This window comes from Talaromyces rugulosus, chromosome III, assembly GCF_013368755.1.
Source record: "Talaromyces rugulosus chromosome III, complete sequence".
Lineage (NCBI taxonomy): Eukaryota > Fungi > Ascomycota > Eurotiomycetes > Eurotiales > Trichocomaceae > Talaromyces > Talaromyces rugulosus.
Window position 1 is genome coordinate 1,929,543 of NC_049563.1, and position 18,400 is coordinate 1,947,942.

The 18,400-nt window shown below is 52.4% G+C and overlaps 8 protein-coding genes across 8 annotated transcripts; 2 read left to right on the forward strand and 6 right to left on the reverse strand.

Moving 5' to 3' along the window:
- Nucleotides 1-801: 801 nt before the first annotated feature.
- On the reverse strand, nt 802-2,687 carry TRUGW13939_05523 (uncharacterized protein; the record flags this gene model as incomplete). The annotated part of the gene is made up of 2 exons (XM_035488686.1): nt 802-2,470; nt 2,530-2,687. 2 exons carry the CDS (start codon nt 2,685-2,687, stop codon nt 802-804), a joined length of 1,827 nt encoding a protein of 608 aa, XP_035344579.1.
- A 637-nt stretch (nt 2,688-3,324) lies between these two features.
- TRUGW13939_05524 (uncharacterized protein) lies at nt 3,325-5,074 on the forward strand (the record flags this gene model as incomplete). Its single annotated transcript, XM_035488687.1, has 2 exons — nt 3,325-3,526; nt 3,594-5,074. The coding sequence occupies 2 exons, from the start codon at nt 3,325-3,327 to the stop codon at nt 5,072-5,074; spliced, it is 1,683 nt and encodes a 560-aa protein (XP_035344580.1).
- Nucleotides 5,075-5,385: 311 nt separating this feature from the next.
- Nucleotides 5,386-6,513, reverse strand: TRUGW13939_05525 (uncharacterized protein; the record flags this gene model as incomplete). The annotated part of the gene is made up of 1 exon (XM_035488688.1): nt 5,386-6,513. One exon carries the CDS (start codon nt 6,511-6,513, stop codon nt 5,386-5,388), a length of 1,128 nt encoding a protein of 375 aa, XP_035344581.1.
- A 1,570-nt stretch (nt 6,514-8,083) lies between these two features.
- TRUGW13939_05526 (uncharacterized protein) lies at nt 8,084-10,359 on the reverse strand (the record flags this gene model as incomplete). The annotated part of the gene is made up of 6 exons (XM_035488689.1): nt 8,084-8,790; nt 8,841-9,143; nt 9,198-9,709; nt 9,765-9,855; nt 9,916-9,996; nt 10,077-10,359. 6 exons carry the CDS (start codon nt 10,357-10,359, stop codon nt 8,084-8,086), a joined length of 1,977 nt encoding a protein of 658 aa, XP_035344582.1.
- A 457-nt stretch (nt 10,360-10,816) lies between these two features.
- Nucleotides 10,817-12,456, reverse strand: TRUGW13939_05527 (uncharacterized protein; the record flags this gene model as incomplete). Its single annotated transcript, XM_035488690.1, has 5 exons — nt 10,817-10,999; nt 11,058-11,167; nt 11,217-11,792; nt 11,845-11,968; nt 12,136-12,456. 5 exons carry the CDS (start codon nt 12,454-12,456, stop codon nt 10,817-10,819), a joined length of 1,314 nt encoding a protein of 437 aa, XP_035344583.1.
- A 773-nt stretch (nt 12,457-13,229) lies between these two features.
- Nucleotides 13,230-14,439, reverse strand: TRUGW13939_05528 (uncharacterized protein; the record flags this gene model as incomplete). The annotated part of the gene is made up of 2 exons (XM_035488691.1): nt 13,230-13,609; nt 13,668-14,439. The coding sequence occupies 2 exons, from the start codon at nt 14,437-14,439 to the stop codon at nt 13,230-13,232; spliced, it is 1,152 nt and encodes a 383-aa protein (XP_035344584.1).
- A 322-nt stretch (nt 14,440-14,761) lies between these two features.
- On the forward strand, nt 14,762-16,930 carry TRUGW13939_05529 (uncharacterized protein; the record flags this gene model as incomplete). The annotated part of the gene is made up of 4 exons (XM_035488692.1): nt 14,762-15,090; nt 15,162-15,341; nt 15,398-16,700; nt 16,757-16,930. 4 exons carry the CDS (start codon nt 14,762-14,764, stop codon nt 16,928-16,930), a joined length of 1,986 nt encoding a protein of 661 aa, XP_035344585.1.
- A 226-nt stretch (nt 16,931-17,156) lies between these two features.
- TRUGW13939_05530 (uncharacterized protein) lies at nt 17,157-17,756 on the reverse strand (the record flags this gene model as incomplete). The annotated part of the gene is made up of 1 exon (XM_035488693.1): nt 17,157-17,756. One exon carries the CDS (start codon nt 17,754-17,756, stop codon nt 17,157-17,159), a length of 600 nt encoding a protein of 199 aa, XP_035344586.1.
- Nucleotides 17,757-18,400: the final 644 nt, after the last annotated feature.

The window sequence follows — 18,400 nt, forward strand, 5'->3', positions numbered from 1 at the left end:
AACTGACAAATTGGGCATTTCTTCACTGATGGCGCAGTTACAAACCCTAGGCTCCCTCAAGACTATCCCGATAGACTACGGGGAGATAATAATGCCCGTCCTAAACTAGTTTGTGCAACTTGCCTACCATAAGGTGGCGTTGAAGTGCAGTTTACTTTAATAATAAATGAATTTCACCCCTCTGCAAGTTAGTTGCATGCGCATCGCCGTCGTCATCTCTGAAATATGCGGAACAATAGTCGCGCCCGCTGCAATGCGTCGTGTGCGTGCAGGACTGGTTTATCAATTGGCAATTCGGATCTCTGGCCGCAGCAGCCGCAGCGTTTTTATTTTTTGACGAAGAAAAATCCAAACTCGTCGCCGTGTGTCTGATTGTGGGCGTGACGTTGAGCAGGTTATGTCTATGGGGGGTTGACTTGAACGTGTAGTATCTAGTCCAAGAGGTACCCTCCTTTCTTTCCTTTCTTTTTTACCCTCCAGGAAAAAAAGTAAGAAAAAAAGTAAGAAAAAAAAAGCTGATGCTGAAAGGAAACAACACCCACCCAACGAGCCGAATTCTCGTCTACCGAAATGGCGCTGCAGAGCTTCTTTGAACTGCTCTCGTTTGCCTGCACGATTGTGTTTGCGCGTCCCGAGCAGTTTAAATATCCCGTCCTGGTGTTACGGTGCATTGGGGGTGGCGACTGTTTGTTATGCAGTGTATGGAGAAGAGGGTTGGTACATACAGTATAGAACACATTAGGGCGGATGGTTTCTGATTGGACGATACATTGTATATACATATTTCATTTTATATACTAACTAAAACGGCTTCACAGTCCGCTGAAACCGCGGGGGGTTTCTCTGAAACTTCTCCGGCTCGTCTCTGGCGCCGGGCTTCCAGTAGTCGTACTCCATCCACGCATTCTCCGGCATCTGGGCCTCGGTGGCTTCCAAAAACGCACCCAGGTCCGGGTTCAGCGGGATCACGCCGGTTTCCAGCACGTACTGGTCCCACAGCTTCAACAGCTGCTGCAGCCGCTCGGGCTCGCTGTCGGCCAAGTCGTCAACCTCGCCGGGATCCTTGTCTAGGTTGTACAGCTGCCAGCGTTCGGGCCCTTTCGGTTTTGGGATGTAGACAATCTTCCAGTCTCCGAAACGCAGCGCCGCGCGGCCGCATGTTTCCCAACCCTGGATGAAGTCCTTGGCGTGGATGCGCTCCGACTGGCCGGTTGCCCATGGGTAGAAGCTCTTGCCGCGCATGGGAACGATTTCGCGCCCTTGGTATGTCGGTGCCGGGTGCGTGACACCGGCCATTTCCAGAATAGACGGGGCCAGGTCCATGACAGTGGCGAACTGGTCGGTTATTCCCTGAGAGGACGGGACGACGTTGGCATTCTGCGGGAAGCGCGCTACAAAGGGCACGCGCACGCCTCCTTCGGTTGTATAAGCCTTGTACAGTCGCGAGGGCGCGGTTGCGGCCTGGGCCCAGCGTGGGCCGTACCAGATGAACGAGTTGTAGTTACCCAGATTTTCGATGCTGTTATCATAGTACTTTTGAAGATGTGGTAGCACGCCGCTCTTGACGAGCGGATATGCTTCGTAGGCGGCGCCCTCGGCGCCATTGTCGGACATGAAACAGACAAAAGTGTTGTCGAGCTCGCCGATGCTCTCGAGGTAGTCGACAACCTTGCCCACGTTGGCGTCGATGCACTCAACCATACCGGCAAAGACTTCCATCGCGGTGCACGATTTCTTCTTCTCGTCCTCGGTGTAGTCTTTCCACTCCTTGACCTCCTCGGCCACGACCGGGTGCGGCTTGACATCTTCCTTAATCATGCCGAGGTCCTTGAGTCTCTGCAGACGCTTCTCGCGGAGCACATCAGGCCCTTCGTCGTAGACGCCGCGGTAGTGCTCGATATACTCGCGCGGCGCCTGCAGAGGCCAGTGCGGGGCAGTAAACGGCAGATATGCGAAGAAAGGACGTTCCTTGTCGGACTCGGAGCTGTGCCAGTCCTTGAGGTAGTTGACCATCTTGTCGCCGTACCCATTAGACGAGTACCAGCCCTCGGGCAGCTGCTTGATATAGTGGTCATCTTCCGAGTGGAGAGCAATATAGCTAGCTTCAATAAAAGTCGGGGTGTCGTCGTTGTCTCGCAGCTGCGGCTCAAAGGCATAGTGATTCGAGCAAGCTGGCAAATGGGCAAACGAGCGCTCAAAGCCGCGCTTGTTGGGGGTGCGCTCGGGGGTAAGGCCGAGGTGCCATTTGCCAGACATCAGCGTGTGATAGCCCGCATCACGCAGCAGCTCGGGCAGGGCGACGACACGCTCGTTGAGATAGCCCTCGTAGCCGGGCATACCGCGCTGGGGAGCGGTGCTCATCGCCGAGCCCTTGGGCCCGTTCTGGCCGCTGATGTTGGTCCATTCGATGAGGTTGCCCAGGCCTGCGATGTGATGGTCGGTGCCAGTCATGATCATAGCACGGGTGGGACTGCGTACGTCAGCTTTTGTTTTCACTTTCTCCCCTGACATAGTACTACTAGTACGTACGAGCACGCAGCAGCAGCGTGGAAATCAGTGAAGCGCACACCGCCATTGGCAATCTTGTCGATGTTGGGAGTGCGGATCTCGCTTCCAAAGCATCCGACGTCGGAGAAGCCCAGGTCGTCGGCGACCATGACCAGGAAGTTGGGGCGTTTGGCAGCCATGGTGGTGTATCAGTCGGTGTCAGTGTCAGGACAATCGATGTTGATGGCGAGCAGAAGAGTAGAAAAGGGCGAGGGGTGATATACGGCAATAGTACGTACTATATACGCGGGTTGCCAACAACAGCACCACTAATAGTAGTAGTATTGACTGCCCCTCCTCGTTGGGAAAGACGATAACAAGCCCCACCCACTGCAACCCCGGCTTCCCCGCAGGCCTCGTCGCGATACCCCGGTGGCAGCGATCATGGGCGGTCAGGGGCGCGCAGTGATACGTCTTGTGTTGCGTGTGCTGCAGGGACAACGACGGTGCAGCATGGCTTTGTTTGAAGGCGAGAAATACGGAGAGAGACAAGAATGAGGTCTATAAGATCGCGATCAGATAAGATGGACGCGCGGCTGATTGGACCATGGCGACCCACAGTTGCGCCATGCATGGCCAATCATATATGACCAAATGATGACACATCATTGACCCTCATTCTGACTCTCCTGCTGATATTCACTGATGCTCTGTTGAGACTCTCTGATACTCGCTCTGATACTTGTCGACGCTACGAGAAAGCTTCGAAAGCTTCTCGCCAAACTCTATTTGTAGAGTCTAGACATGCAGACTCGCCGTCCCGTTTAACCCTATCCCATGGCGGCCCTACGTGACGCCGCCCGACATCCGGCCGCGACAGCCGTCCCTCTGTTGCGCGAGCACGAACACGACCACGACGAGGAGCACCCACAGCTCGAGGAGACCAAGCCGCAGCTGCAGGCCCGGCTGCGCTTGTACTGGCTGGCGACAGTGCTCTGCTGCGGCGCGCTGTTGTTTGGCTACGACTCGGGTTTAATCGGTCAGTCAACCGCACTACCCAGAGAAACTGCTGATCGGGTGTTGATGTGATGTGTTGAGATCTTCAGGCGGCGTGTTGACCTTCCAGTCGTTCCACACTGATTTCCGCTTCGGCGACTATGGCATTCCCAGCGAGACGACCGTCAGCGCCATCGCCGTGGGCAGCCAGCAGGTCGGCGCTCTGGTCGGGTGTCTCGCCATCTGGCCCGTAAACAACTACCAGGGCCGCCGCATGGCCATCGGGGTCTGCGCCGCCGTGTTTTGCGTGGGAGTCGTGCTGGAACTAATCCCCACACTTTCCTGGTTCTATCTCGGCCGGTTCATCGCTGGTTTGGGAGTGGGCGGCTCGTCCAGCGTCATCCCCATCTACCTCTCCGAAATGGCGCCCAAGGACCTGCGCGGCCAGCTGGGCAGCTGCTACCAGTTCATGTTCACTATTGGCATCTTTGTCTCGTACTGGATTGATTATGCCGTCGGCCAGATGGCGTCCGGCTCCGCACAGTGGCAGATCCCCATTGCGCTACAACTCGTACCCGGCGCGCTGATGGGGCTGGGCGTGATGACGCTGCACGAGAGCGTCCGCTGGCTCTCTGCACGGGGCGAACACGACAGGGCCCGTCGCAGTCTCGAATGGATCCGCGCAGATAACAAGTCTTTTGCTGTCGTTGACGAACTAGCCGAAATCAGCACGGCCATCGACGACGAACTACGCGAAAAGTCCGGGCTTACCGTGCGCGAGCTGTTTTGCGAATGGCCCAATACCCACCGTATTTTACTTGCCGTGGGCATTTTTCTGGCACAGCAGTCAACCGGCGCTACGGCGCTGGCATACTTTGGTCCGCAGTTTTTCGCGCTGATTGTCGGTCCCGGATCGAAGACGTTGTTGCTTACGGGAATTTTTGGGTTTATTAAAGTGGCTTCCTGTGGAGCGTTTATATTGTTTTTGTCGGATCGGTTTGGACGCAAAGTGCTGCTGTTTGTGGGCGCGGCGGTGATGGCTGTGTTTATGTTTGTGACGGCTGCGCTGGTGCGGTCTATCACGGGGATGGACTATGGAAACACCACCACCACCTCCTCCTCCTCCTCCTCCTCCACCACCAACAGCCCTGAGCCTAGTACTACTACTACTACAACTGCAACAGGCATCATCACCGTCGCCCTCATCTACCTCAGCATAATTTTCTTCAATCTCAGCTGGGGCCCTCTACCCTGGCCCTACACCTCCGAAATCTTCCCCACGCGCATCCGCGAAAGCGGCGTGACGTGCGGTGTCGCAGCACAATGGACGTTCAACCTCGTATGGAGCTCGGCCACGCCGTTTTTGTTGGTGAAACTGGGGTGGGCGACTTTTGCGTTGTTTGGCGTGCTGGATGTTGCAGTTATGGTCTTTGTGGTGCTGTGTTTGAAGGAGACGGCGAGGAAGACGCTGGAGCAGATTAATGCCTTGTTTGAGGATGTTGCTGCTGCTCCTGCTGCTGCTGTTGATCAGCAGAGAGAAGATGGGACGAGGAGGAGGTTGTTGGGGGATTATTCGCGCGAGGATGAATAATTATACGACGACTACGACTACTACTAAAAGCAATCAATATGTAAAGATTGATAGATATCATATTTGATAAGAATATAATTGAAACAAAAAAAAAAGTTATCAACTATCATTCTCATTCCTTTTCCAGTCCTGAAACGCCATAACCATAACCAAATACAGACACCCAGCCTCCAGCAAACGCTTCACACAACGCCGGTCCCCCTCCATAAAGATCATAACCATCATGTATTAAAGTGTAAGAGAGTGAAAAAAAAAAAAAAAAAAAAAAAAAAAAACAACGGATGAATAGAATGGTTCTGAGTTGTGTTCGGTCAAACATTGATCAAGTCGTTAAAATCATCGTCCGCCGACATGGCAATCGACGCCTCCGAGTCACGCCGAATCTGCTGTTCCAGCGACTCTGCGCCGCCCATGTTGTGTAGCGGATCGTCGAAGCCGAATGACACCGAGTCTCGAAGCGACGAAGGTGAGAGCGCTGTATCCGGCAGAGACTCGCCGTTACCATCGCCCGCCGTACCTCCACCACCGCCACCACTAGCAGCTGCAGCTGCAGCTGCAGCAACAGCAGCAGTACTGGGCACAGTGGCAGTAGGATCGTCGCGGTCCTTGTTGGCAATCTGCTTCACCATCTGGGCAAGATGCAGCTTGATCGGCTCGTCGCCGCACTGGGCATGCCGCAACACTTCGTTCTTGAGACCCAGCACCTCGCTACGCAGCCGCGAGATCTCGGCGTTGAGCAGCTCGCGCTTGTCCGAGGCCTCCTTGAAGCGTGACTCGAGCTGCATGGTGTGTTCTTTCTTCTTCTGGCGGCACTTGCTCGCAGCGAGGCGGTTACGCTCCAGAAACTTTTCGCGTTTGACGCGCTCGTGTCTTTGTTCGTGAGGGTGGTGAGGAGGAGTCTGGTCGTCCGAGTCGGCGCCGCTACTAATCGTAGTAGCAATTGAAGGCTTGTGAGAGCCGCGTAGACGGCGTCGTTTGGGGAAGCCACCGGCTGTAGGGCTCGAGTAGTCAAACGAACCACCGGGGTTTCCAGCACGGTCGTCGCTGCTCGGCGGCGTGGGCGTGTCGTCCCACGAGTTGCGGCTGAAATTGGCCATGGAGAAAGCGTCTGGCGGAGTGATATTATTCTTGCTATCTTCAAGGGGAGGAGTCGGCTGGCCGTTGCGGACGTGGGCTGTAGTAGAAGAAACTTTCAGATCTCGCTCGAAATTGACCGTGGCAAAGGGAGCAGCAGCAGAGGCAGCTTCGAGCTTGGAATTGTTATTCCAGGAAGAAGAAAACGACGGCGACAGAGGGCCGATGTTCCACTCGTCGGCGTTGAAGCCTAGGCCGAGGAAGTCGCTGCTGTCGAACGAGGCAGGCGCCGTCACGGCGTCAGCCGTGGTGAAGGCCGGAGCAGCCAGGGGCGACTGCTCAGCCAGCATGATGTAGGCAGACATCGGTTCTTTTTTGTGTCTTTCGTGATTGTGATTGCGTGAAGGTCGAGTCGTTGACGAGTATACCGGTGCTGCCTGGCCCAAGATCAGGAGCCGGTGTAGCAGCAGTCACCGTTCATATACTCAAAGAACCTGGTAAGGCGCGCGAGAGAACCAGGGAAAGAATAGCTGAGCAGGCGGGAGGAAGAAACATGCGCGAGTTCCCACGGCGCGTTGGGGGATGTGCGGAATCAGAGCCAGACAAGAGGAGCCAGAGAGACAAGGGCCTATATAGCTCTGCAGCCGCGGTGATTAACCAGGGCTGTATGATGTCGGGGGGGCTCCACAGCCTTGCAGGTCGCAAGGTTGCAGGTCGCAAACAGGACCAGTGATTGGGCTGGCAGGCGTTCCGACGGTCGAGGTCGAAGCTAAGCAAAAAAGACATGGAAGAGAGCGACAGCGAGAGGGGAGTCGCTGACATCATGACCTGTCAACCTGCGTCCCCACCCAATAAGCTCAGTGTCTATTTTCTTCCTTTTACCTTATCTGACTTGCATCTGTGCATGGCAGCTACAATTGAGAGCATGGTATTCTGCTATTCTGCTATTCTGCTATTCTGCTATTCTGCTATTCGATTATGCCTACAGCTACTATCCCTCTACTATGCATTGAAGCTGTATTAATGGGCAGTACTGTGTACCGTCTCAAAACAGGATATATACCGCCCGGTCTAGACCGTGCGTGGGAAAACGTTCCGGCCAGGCCTGCGCGGACTTGTTATCCGCCCCGGTAAAGCATCTGATGTTGGTCTGATGTTATGACGTCTTGTCTCTAAATTTCTGTCATATAACCTGCTCAATGCCTCCATTCCATTCCATGCCTTGATTGATTTTTTTTTAAAGTGGAAAAAAAAAATAACTGGTTTTCTGTCCATCGATCTCCGTTAGGCTTCTGTCTCTGTTTCTGTTTCTGTTTCTGTGTTATCTATCCGTCTCCGGACAGGCGTCTGGCCAGAACAGAGAGAGTTCCGCAACCATCAACTGGTTACACAGAGTTCTCTCAATTGAAAAAAAAAAAAAAAAAATGATACAGTAGTATATAGATTTTCTATCTTTAGTCTACATCTTGACTGCTAGACAGAGAATTCAACCTGCATACAGTCGACAAGTATACTTAGTAACATCAAGCCGACCCTGGTTGGCGGGCCCCAATTCCAGCCAATCACGGGCTGTGGACGGGGTCGGTATCCACCGGAGCAAACATCCAGCCAATCAACGTGACCCCGGAAAACAACGCCAAGCCATTTCTTATATTCCTTCTGCTCTTGTTGAAACAAGTTTCTCGACGACGATCGAGGCAGTTAGTTAGTTGCTTTCTCTTGATTCCTTGTTTGTCGATCGGAACGTGCTTCTACACTTGAGCCTATGCTGCAGTTGAAATACATAATCCATTATTGCTAACATACATAACATAATCAGTAACTATACCCGATGCTAACCATACATCTGATACCGGCCATATCTCCCCCCATAAACCAATCAAGGACAAAACTTCACAATTTTACAACATCACCATTACGCAATGCAATCAATCATCATCCATCAAAAGCACGCAGCTGCCGGCTTACCGCCCGCCAGTTCACCATCATCACGCTCATCACAAAAAACGCCTCGCTGTTGGAATCCCCCTTGCGAACGGCAAACAACTCCCCGGCTAGCAACGGCGCAAACGCCTGCACGATTCGCTGCCGTGTCAACAGCCCCGCCGCCCATGCCTCCACAGGAACATCCCTCCCTATGTAGTCCTCGATCAACTGGCTAGTCGCGTAGTCGAGCAGCGAGCACAGTCCAAACACCGCGCAGATCAAATCAAGCTGCATGTCGCTCGTCAACGCCAAAATCGCCAGCGCAATCGCTCGCACCCTCGTCTGCGACATTGCTGGCCGAGACCAATACAAGTGTCCCTCTGGCAGATCCGGTGGTTCGTCCGGAAACATACGCCTGCTTAGATCAATAAGCGTAAGATATAGTCGAGGCGAGCCCAAAATCCCGCCTGGTATGCCCGCAAGCACATGTTTAAACGCCCATGCCACGGGAAGAACATGGAAGCGTCCGCGTAAAAACGATTCTTCTTCAGACCCAAACCCCACTGCCTCGCAAGGAAATTCACTCTTCCGCATGGTAACGTCGACAATGTCTTGTTCCTTTTCCACAGAGAGCACCTGACTGGCAAAGTGCTCGTAAATGCGAGAGGCAACTGTCATATCTCCCGGGTCGAAGAAGACGTTGCGTGACTTTGCGCCTATACCTTGGTTAGACTGTCCCGCTCTCCACCTTTTTGAGGCAACATACCATAAAGGCGCAAATAATCAATCATCGAGACTAGGCATGCCGGAAGTCTCATCAACGCTGGCACAAAGTCCCCAGGAAACGTGAGAACACTGTAGCCACCCAATCGAGCTAGAGTTTCCAAACTCTTGCCCTTCAATGAATCCATACTATAAAACTGACTAGACAGCCCCGTGAATGTCTTGACTCGTCGTAGAGTTGGGCCTTGCTGAGTCGCTCTGAGGCGAAACCCAGAACGCATACTTCGAACTTTGTGGAGAATGGCTTTTCTTTTTGACGGTTTTGGCTGAACCACCTCCTGCATGTCTATCGAAAATCATCAGCATAATTTTTCCTAGTATATCCGTCGCCATCACTTACTGATCGGGTCGTGCTCAGGCGGAATAAGACTGTAAAATTGATGAAACTCAGCAAGATGGTTAAAATCGTCAAACGCTCTTTCTTGCCGATTCTGCATGCCCATGTTGGAGAACAGCCGCTGGTGGAGCATATAGCTAGGTAAAGAGCATAATGGGGGGGGCGTGTACTCTGAGCAGCCAGAGCCTTGCGTGATACCGCTGAAATCTCGAAAGCTGTACTCTGGGATCGGGCGGCTCTTTGGTATTTTTATCTTCTCTGTAGATGTGCGTTGTAGTATATCATCGTCAGGCTGACTGCGGCTTTGCATGGCGATGGGAGAATCCTCTCGTCGAGAGGGCCGGCGACACACGGTGTTCTCAGAACCAACCGTCTTATCGCTTACTTTTCTCTGTTCCTGTTCCTGGATGTCCGGAACATCTGGAGGGGGACGACGATGGAGAAGCGCATTTTTAACCGCGGCAAACCGTCGAGAGCTTTTGTGATGGAGACGGCCGCGCCAGGACATAGAAGCACTAGGAGAGTTAACTCTTGATATTATTCCTGGTATGAATGACATGTGTGATATACCTGATCTTCACAGTAGCATCCTGGTTTGGAATAGACGTTTGCTGCTCGCCGTTTGGGTTGGCGGCAAGCAATTCAGGGGTACAATCATAATCTATCGGCGATACCATTAACACTAGGAAAAGACAATTAGAACTGCGCATCAACAACTCACCGGTGGTAGAAGCTGCCTCGGCAGGGGACATGCCGCGAGAAAGGGTCTTGTTATCCGGAGCAGATAGTTCACGAGAGTCTTCTTCAATGAAACCAATGGGTTAGCAACCTCAACGATGGACAGACTGGGGATGCCTCTGTCTCGACGCAAGAGTGATCTACTTGTGGTAGCGGCTGTCTCGATGGAAGTAGTGGTAGTAGAAGAAGAAGTGGTAGTGGAAGATTGGTCGCTCTTTTGAGCGCGCGCATTGAAATACACGTAACGTCGGCAAAGGACGGGTTCGGTGGCTTCTTGCTTGGGCTGTAGCTGTTTTACAGCAGGGGGATGGGTGCAGCTCTTGGAGGAAGAGCTGCCTGGGGAGGAGCAGGGGGCTCCTTCCGGGGTTGTTGGGCTTGCTGGGCGGAAGAAAGCAGCGATGCTCTCGAGGAGGTTAAGAGACAGCATGGCGGCAACAACGAGATGATTGTGTGTAGTTTGGATGGATTCTGGATGGAAAGAACTAGTCAAGAGTAATGGAGAAGAGAGCAGGCAGCGGATGTCGTTTGAAGAAGGCTCGAGAAGCACATGCCATCCCGTGACGTCGGCGTCCGCACACCTGCCAGTGACGTCGCCCTCTAGAAGAAACACACAAGGTCCATCATGAAATTTGGTCTCTATTCGACATAGCAATCGTTCAAGGTATTGTATCTGAGAGAAAAATAAACCGCCATGGCGCTACCCAAAAGAAGCATGTTGCTTGGACGGGAGGGAGCCATATACACAAACGCCAGAAATAAAACAACAGCAACATCCTTTAACCAAGACATTTTGTGCGCCGGTGTATATGCACTTCTAAATCAGTCCTCGAAAACGCCAGCCCACATGCAAGACAAAGGGAATCCCAAGTATGTACATCCATCCATCACCACTCGTCATGCTCGCCTTCGAGTAGGATATATTGCAGGATATCGCTCAAAGTCAGCACACCAATCAGTCGAAAGTGGTCGTCCACCACGATCAATCGATGCACTCGAGATTTGCGAATGGTGTCGAAGATGGTGTCTAACCCGTCATTGGCGGAGCATGTGTAGATTCCGGGGAAGTCCTGTTTGGCATTAGCAAAGGAAATCAAAAACACACAACGAGCTCGAAAAAAAAAATACCGGTGAACGTTTCTTCAAGGCTTCTCCCACGCTGAGATTGAGGTTATCATACACGCCACCTTTGATCAAGGTGATCACATCAACGGCCTCGAACACGTTATACACGATCCCTAGACGGGTTAGATTTTTGGCTGAAATAAAATAACAGATGGTTCTTACCTTCGGAATTCAAAATGGGCACACTCGATATACTGCGCTCGACCAGCTTGTGAATGACCTCGATCACAGGAGTATCCATGGATGCGGTGACAATATCGTTGTACGTCCCCAGACGGATCTCCTTTAATGGCTTCCGTAGGTTCTGTGTTTCTCCCACGTTGACGGCGACAAACTTCAAAATGCGATACTGTGTCAGGACACTAACAACCAAGGCCCGGTCCGTTTGGCTATCATTGGAGACCAGGGGAATCCTACGGGCGCGGGAAGAGAGCATGCGTCGACAGGCTTCGTACAGTGGGCGCTCAGGATCAATGGATATCGTTTCCGGAGGAGCTACGCCTAGGGCCTTTTCCACCTCTTCAGGAAGGTCACGGTCAGTCGAATGGGTGTTTTGCGAATGGGAAGGGGCCAGCGGAGTGTTGGTACCTCGGAGACTATTGAGCCGGAACTGATCAATCTTTTCCAGGGCCGCAGGATTCTGAAAATAGTACTGGATGACGTTGATGTAGTCGGAGGTGGTGAGCAATCCAGCAAAGGTCGACGTTGACGAATCCCAGAGAGGAGCGGAGACAATTCCTAGGGACGACAGTCAATAATAAGTGCATAAAATGTGAACGACAACCCTTACCATTTTGTATAAGAATGTTCAAGCTTTCCTTGACGGACAAGGCTGTGTCGAAGACGATTAAACGGAAACTCAGCGGAAGAACATCGTAGCTCGTTCGGACTTTGAGGAAATTGCGGATTGCACGCTGTCAGACCACGAGTCAGTAAAAAAGGACCACCTAACGAGTAACCTGGATAACCGAATGCACGTTTGGGGCATTGATAGAAGAAAACAACCACAAACCCCGCCAAAACTGACAAGAAGAATATATATATAGACACACAAAATGCAACGGAGAAACCCCGCACTTACCAATCCATTCTGCTCCTCGACATCAATTGGCCGGACAGGCTGCGTGGGAGCCATTGGGTGCGACAGAGTGCGGCGGCGCAAGTATGAAGATGGCCTCACAAAGCCCCTCTCGTGACCTCCGCCGGTGCGGGTGCTTCCGCCGCTGCTGGTGCTGGCGCTGGCGTTGCTGCTGGCGAGAGTGGTAGCTGGTGATTGACGGTCGAGGCTATGGGTGATAACACTGCTGCTATCGCGGTGCGTTGTGGGGGAGCGAGGAGGAAAAGAAGCAAAGGGAGAAGAAGATGCAGAAGAAGAAGACGTCGGATGCTCGTCGTCGGCCATGGCTGAGAAACAACGCCCGCTTCGGGGATTAGCCGCATGTGAGCGCGGGGCCCTTACAGCCTGGAGAAGCCTGAGGCCTCAGGCGCCAATCAATCCAGTCAATCCAACAACTTTCAACAATCAATAGACAGCTTCGATGGCAAAAATCGCGCAAGTCGGCTTTTACCGGACACGGTTTTCCCCAATTGCCTCGACAAACGCGACGCCCTCGGCAGTGTGGAGTATGGTCGTTCTCTACCGAATGCGCACCCAATGTATCTATCCGACGGGCAAAACATGTAGGCAGGTAGTCCAGGGTCGTGGCTTTTACGTATGCTGTAAGTGAAAAGCATTTAGTAGCTGTGCAGGTTGACAATCGAAGTAGTAGGTACAACGGCAATATAAGCAATTCGCTCGTTGCCAGAGGGGGAGGGGCACGTCCGTGTACTTTTCCCAAATTAAAATAGATTAGAGAGCGCCTCACGTTACATGCAGTGGTTATATAGTAGACGGATGCTAAGTCTATCCCTTGGTGATAGGCAGGCCAATCGAATAATTGTCGGTTAATTACTTAATTACTACCCCGCCTCCTGCACTAGGGATCTGGAGACTACTTCCAGGTGCCATCGTTGGTGTATCTATTGATTTCATAGTTCCAACGTTCATTTTCAATACTGACGTACCTATTGAATTGATTCTGACAAGTATGATCTAGTATTTTTACGTCAATTGACATGTATCTCTAGACATGCTCCAAATGTTGATATATCGCTCTATATTTTAAAACCAATTAATCATTGAGCTGTTTCCGGAGCCGGCGCCGATTCAGAGTCCTGGACGTCCAGCTTCTCTACTTTCTGCTCCAACTCAGTCTCAGCTACAAACTGGCTCTTGTCAGTCCCTCCTCGGAGATAGAGCTCGGACTCGCCGATCTTCTTGCCACCCTTGGCCCATCGGTCGCGGTACGCCTTCTGATGCCGTTGGGTCAGTTTGGTCAGCGCAGGCCAGTAGGAGGCATGGTCATATTCAAACTCAACGTCGCCGCCGACCGACTTCAGCAGCTGTGCGGGCGGAACGTGTTTGCGCAGGTCCTCGTTAAACTTTAATTTTTGAACTGTGACGGGGTCAATGAAGGGGGTGATGATCTTGAGGAAACCCCAAATAATCCAGGGAACTGCCCCGCTAGTTAGCCTGGTCGCTGGGACCGAAAAAAGAAAAGAAGAGAAGCATACTGTTGATCACCAGAGCGCGGCCTAATCGCTCCGGATAATGATTCTGCAGAATATCAAGCGTCTGTTTGGCCTGGCTCACTGAAGCGTTCTGGCCAGACTTTGTCTCGTTGAAGTTAACTACCAGAGCCAGACTCTCCTGACCAGCAGGCATCAGATCGATGACTCGTTCCAGCATAAACACCAGATGCTCCAATTGCCGCGGACTCTTCTCGGTATTCTGTCGGGATGGCAGTAGATATAGACAAGGGCGGCCCTCTAGGTCGTATCCCATAAGAAGCTGCTTGCCCGTCTCGTTCTCGATCGAGATATAGTCTGGAGTCAACTTGTCCCCGATATACTCCCGGCGCCACACCAAAGTAGCCCGGAGACGCTTGACTGCGTCCGCGACATTCCACTTGGTCGCCCGCAGATATCGGATCAAGCACTCTCGGGTCAGAAACAGGCGCTCCTCGTCAGTGAGCGGCGTTTCCGCAGCGCCTTTGGCCGAGCTTGCGGGCGCCGACGTCCATCCAGAGACGGCTGTGAGCACGTCATTATATTTCTTGGATTGATCGGGCGTCAATTCGGCGAGGGCTGGCGGCGTGGATCCTTCAATTGGGGTTCCGAATGGCTTCTTGATCAGGCCGTCGGCAGCAGAGTGTGGCAGGGCCAAATCTTCAGGGGCATCGTCGCCGTGTTGGTTGGGATCTTCTTTTGTGGCCGTGTCATGGGTCGACAAAGACTCCTTGTTTACAGCGGGCTCGGCCGCAATGGCTGATTCTGAGGTCGCCATCGATACTGCCGCTGAGCCGGAGGGATATCGAGAGGCAATAAACAGAGAATTAACAAGAATCGTAAAAATAAAGAGCTGACGCTGCTGTCACCTCGATCATAATAGTTCACGGCTGACGCTCCCGCCGTGGGGCAGCCCGGCCGTCGCCATTGGCCGTTCGTGCGTGGCGATACGAGGAAACGCGTCGCCGGGTCACTAAACGCGTCCGCCGCGAGTTCCCCGAAATCAATTAAATCGAACTCCCCTCAATAATACTCACCTTCATCAGACTGCAACGTGCCTCGATCTTGCCGTACAAAGGATAAACCACCACGTCTCTGCCATGGACGAAATCACCGAGGACCTCAACGAGCTCTTTGCCTCGTCAGCCCCCGACGGCCTGCCACGAGATGTCCTGACCGAGCTGCAGTCTATGCTGCGCCTGCATGGCATCACGCCGCAAGAGCTCTTCTACAAGTGGGAGTCGTACAGCATGAAGATGGGCGCCGACGATACAAGCCTGGATCTCAACACGGTGCGCGCCTTCAAGCGCGACGTCCAAGACTCGCTGGAGCACAAGAGCAGAGACAAAGCCCACCAAGTGCGAGCCACGGAGAAGAGAAGCGGGGTGTCGGCGACTCCTCGTGCTGGAAATACCGATGTTTTTGGGATGTATGTGTATCGAAGTGGTGGCAGGGCAACAATGCGTGTTTTTCATTTACTGATTTATTGGGCGCCTACAGGCTTGACAACCTGACTCCGGGCACACCACATTCTCATGGAAAAAACGTCAATGGCTCTGCAAAGCGAAAATTGGATTTTGAAACACCATCACGGCCCAAAGGGGGAAGATCAGATGCGAATGGCAAGTCTGGTGACTTTGCATCGCCTCTTCGAAATGGTAGTGGAGTTGATGGAGCGCAGTAAGTGGTACAAACATCGGCAAAACAATTATCAAATGCTTATTCCTACTTGGCAGAGCCGTCGTCTCGTTTGCCAACAGACAGAACCCCGGCCAAGTGATGGAAACATTGAACAGCCACTTGCAGATGCCTGCTACACCAATGGCCCCGTTCCCAGAGCCACGAATTCGGCCGACAGCCAACACAGATCTGAAGAAATTCGCGTACAAACCCATGTCGATGCGGCTAAATGAAGCATCAGAGATTTTGGATGACAGAATAGACGAGTTTACGGAAATTTTTGAGAAACATTACCCAGACGCGGCATTTGGCAGCGCAGCTATACAGAGCACCAGTGAGGTGGTGGCCATCGGACGAATTGCCTCGGACAGCTTAGAAGGCAAACTGAACGTTGCGTCGCTTGTACTCGAGACGTCACGGCGGAGCGGGGCTGGTCGGAGGGTGCCTCTAAAAGTGGACGCTCTACCTTCTGTGCAGTTTTTCCCCGGCGAGATCGTCGCTGTCAGAGGAATCAACGCTTCTGGAGAGTACTTTTCAGTCAAAGAAGTCTTGTCGCTGCCATTGCTGCCCCCTGCAGCTTCGGCGCCTGCTGTTGTCGACACTATCAACGAGAGGATCGGCGGCAGTGATGCCAACCAGCCGTTGAATACTTTCTTTGCAGCTGGTCCATATACGACCGACGACAATTTAGAATTTGAGCCACTACATGAGCTATGCAAGAAAGCTGCCGACGAATACGCAGATGCATTGGTTTTGTCGGGGCCATTTCTCGATGTTGAACATCCTCTCATCGCCTCTGGAGATTTTGATTTGCCTGATATTCCTGGGGTAGACCCGGAAACAGCGACTCTGACAACGCTATTCCGCCATTGTATTTCCCAGCCTCTACAACAGCTATGCGCAGCCGTCCCCAGCATCACAATCATCCTCATGCCGTCAGTGCGAGACGCGGTCAGCAAACACGTATCGTGGCCGCAGGAACAACTACCAAGAAGGGAGCTCGGCCTACCAAAGCAAGCCCGTATTGTTTCGAACCCCGTAACAGTTTCCTTGAACGAATGCGTCGTTGGCACATGTGCCCACGACGTTTTGTACGATTTGCGAAAAGAAGAAGTCCTGAGCGGACGTCCAACAGAAACCAACCTCTTGACTCGACTGCCCAGGTATATGATTGAGCAACGGCATTTCTCTCCAGTCTTCCCGCCGCCTGCTCGGGATACCCTGCCCAAGGCCGGCGGTGCAGATAGCAGCTTGCCACTGGGCGCCATGATTGACGTGAGCTATTTGAAGCTGGGAGAATGGGGAGTAGTGCGGCCTGATATTCTGGTTACTCCTAGTATGCTACCTCCTTTTGTCAAGGTATGTCTTTCTTTTCTTTGCTTCATAGTATCCCATCTGGCTAACCAGTTTATAAGGTCATTGAAAGCGTCCTCGTCATCAATCCCGGCACACTCTCAAAGCACCGCGCAGCTGGAACATACGCCAACATGGCCCTGTACCCACGTGTCATAGCAGATGGTGAACGAGAAGAAAAGGAGCTCGGCCACAAAATCTATGAACGAGCGCGAGTTGACGTGCTCCGTATATAGACTTTTATACTTGTTTGTTATCATAAGTGGCGTTTGTGTAATGATGATGGGGATATATAACGGGAGTAACCTGTAAGGTTGAATGAATCGTTTTAGATACCAAGTTATAATGTACGAGTGGACCACGGTCTATAACCTCTCTGCTATGTATAACCACCCAAACGCCGCGCTGAAATACCATGCATGAACACGAAAATGAAAACCACGAAAAGAGAATAATGAGCCATCACCGCATGCTCGTCACCCTCCGGCCTCCCATCAAAGCCCCCGTCTCCCTTAATCGCAACCGCGCTGCAGCACTCGGCGCCTGATCTCCCAACTGCCCTGACGCAGCACCTCCAGCAGTAGTAGAAACACCGCCGCCACCAGCGCCAATAACCTGCATCCCCTGCCTCCTGCTGGTTTGATTTCCACTCGTATACCTCGCGCCCCTCACAAGCTCCGACAACCCCAAATCCCTCCACACGGGTTCCGCGCGCCGGCCCACCGAGTCCATGGCCCGCGCAATGCCAAACGCAGCATGCTGGTCTGGCACCACATCATCCTCATCCTCGGGATTGATTGGCTGGTACTGCGGCGGAACATAAATGTCCTCAATGGGTAAGAACGAGGGCACGCTGATGGCCGAGTTGCCCGCGGCGCCGTACGTCACGGTTACGCCGCCGGGCCCCGTGGTGGTGCTGGTGGCGTGTTGGTGGTGTTGTGAGGCGGCGAGGTTTGAGTAGATGGATGTGTGCGGGCGTGTAAAGTCTTCGAAGAGATCGGCGAGGCGTGGGTGGTGCATGTGGATATACGTTGCGGAGGAGTCTTTGGACTGGGTACACATTGTACGTGTTAGCTGCATATATATATATATATATGTAGGAGCGGATGTTGGGTCTGGGGAGCGGTACCATTTTGGCTGCTGGGTAGGAAGTTTCAGTGTACAGATGAGCTATATAGTGGATATATAGTCCTGCTGGTTCGACAACGGCTGGTATTAATCGATGAAAGAGAGAAAGTATTGTCATGGTGTTGATAGACGATAAACAAGATATTCTGCCACCGCCTTTTCGCCGCGGGGAATACGCGTCCTGATTGGCCAGACCGCAGATATATACATAGTATATAAATTTTTATACAATTTGAATGAGAACAGAATTGGCATTATTCTAGCAGCTGAAGACTACTAACAAACAAAATATGACGCCGCCTGCGTTTTGTCCCAGTTGATCAACACATCTAAACCCTCGCTTGTCTCCAACCCCGAAACCCGAAAAGCACTCTATGACACATGAGTGTCTATGCCTACCCTCCGTTGGTAGTACAACTCTGTCGCCAGAGTAAATTCTATCTTCTTTTTTTTTCTGAAAAAAGAAGAGTATCGAAACACATCTTCCCGGCAGGTGAGACACGCTCTTCATTCATTGGCCAGGATGTGGACTGCAGACGGGGTGCTCTGTAGCAACCTCATTTCGTGCTTGATTTTCC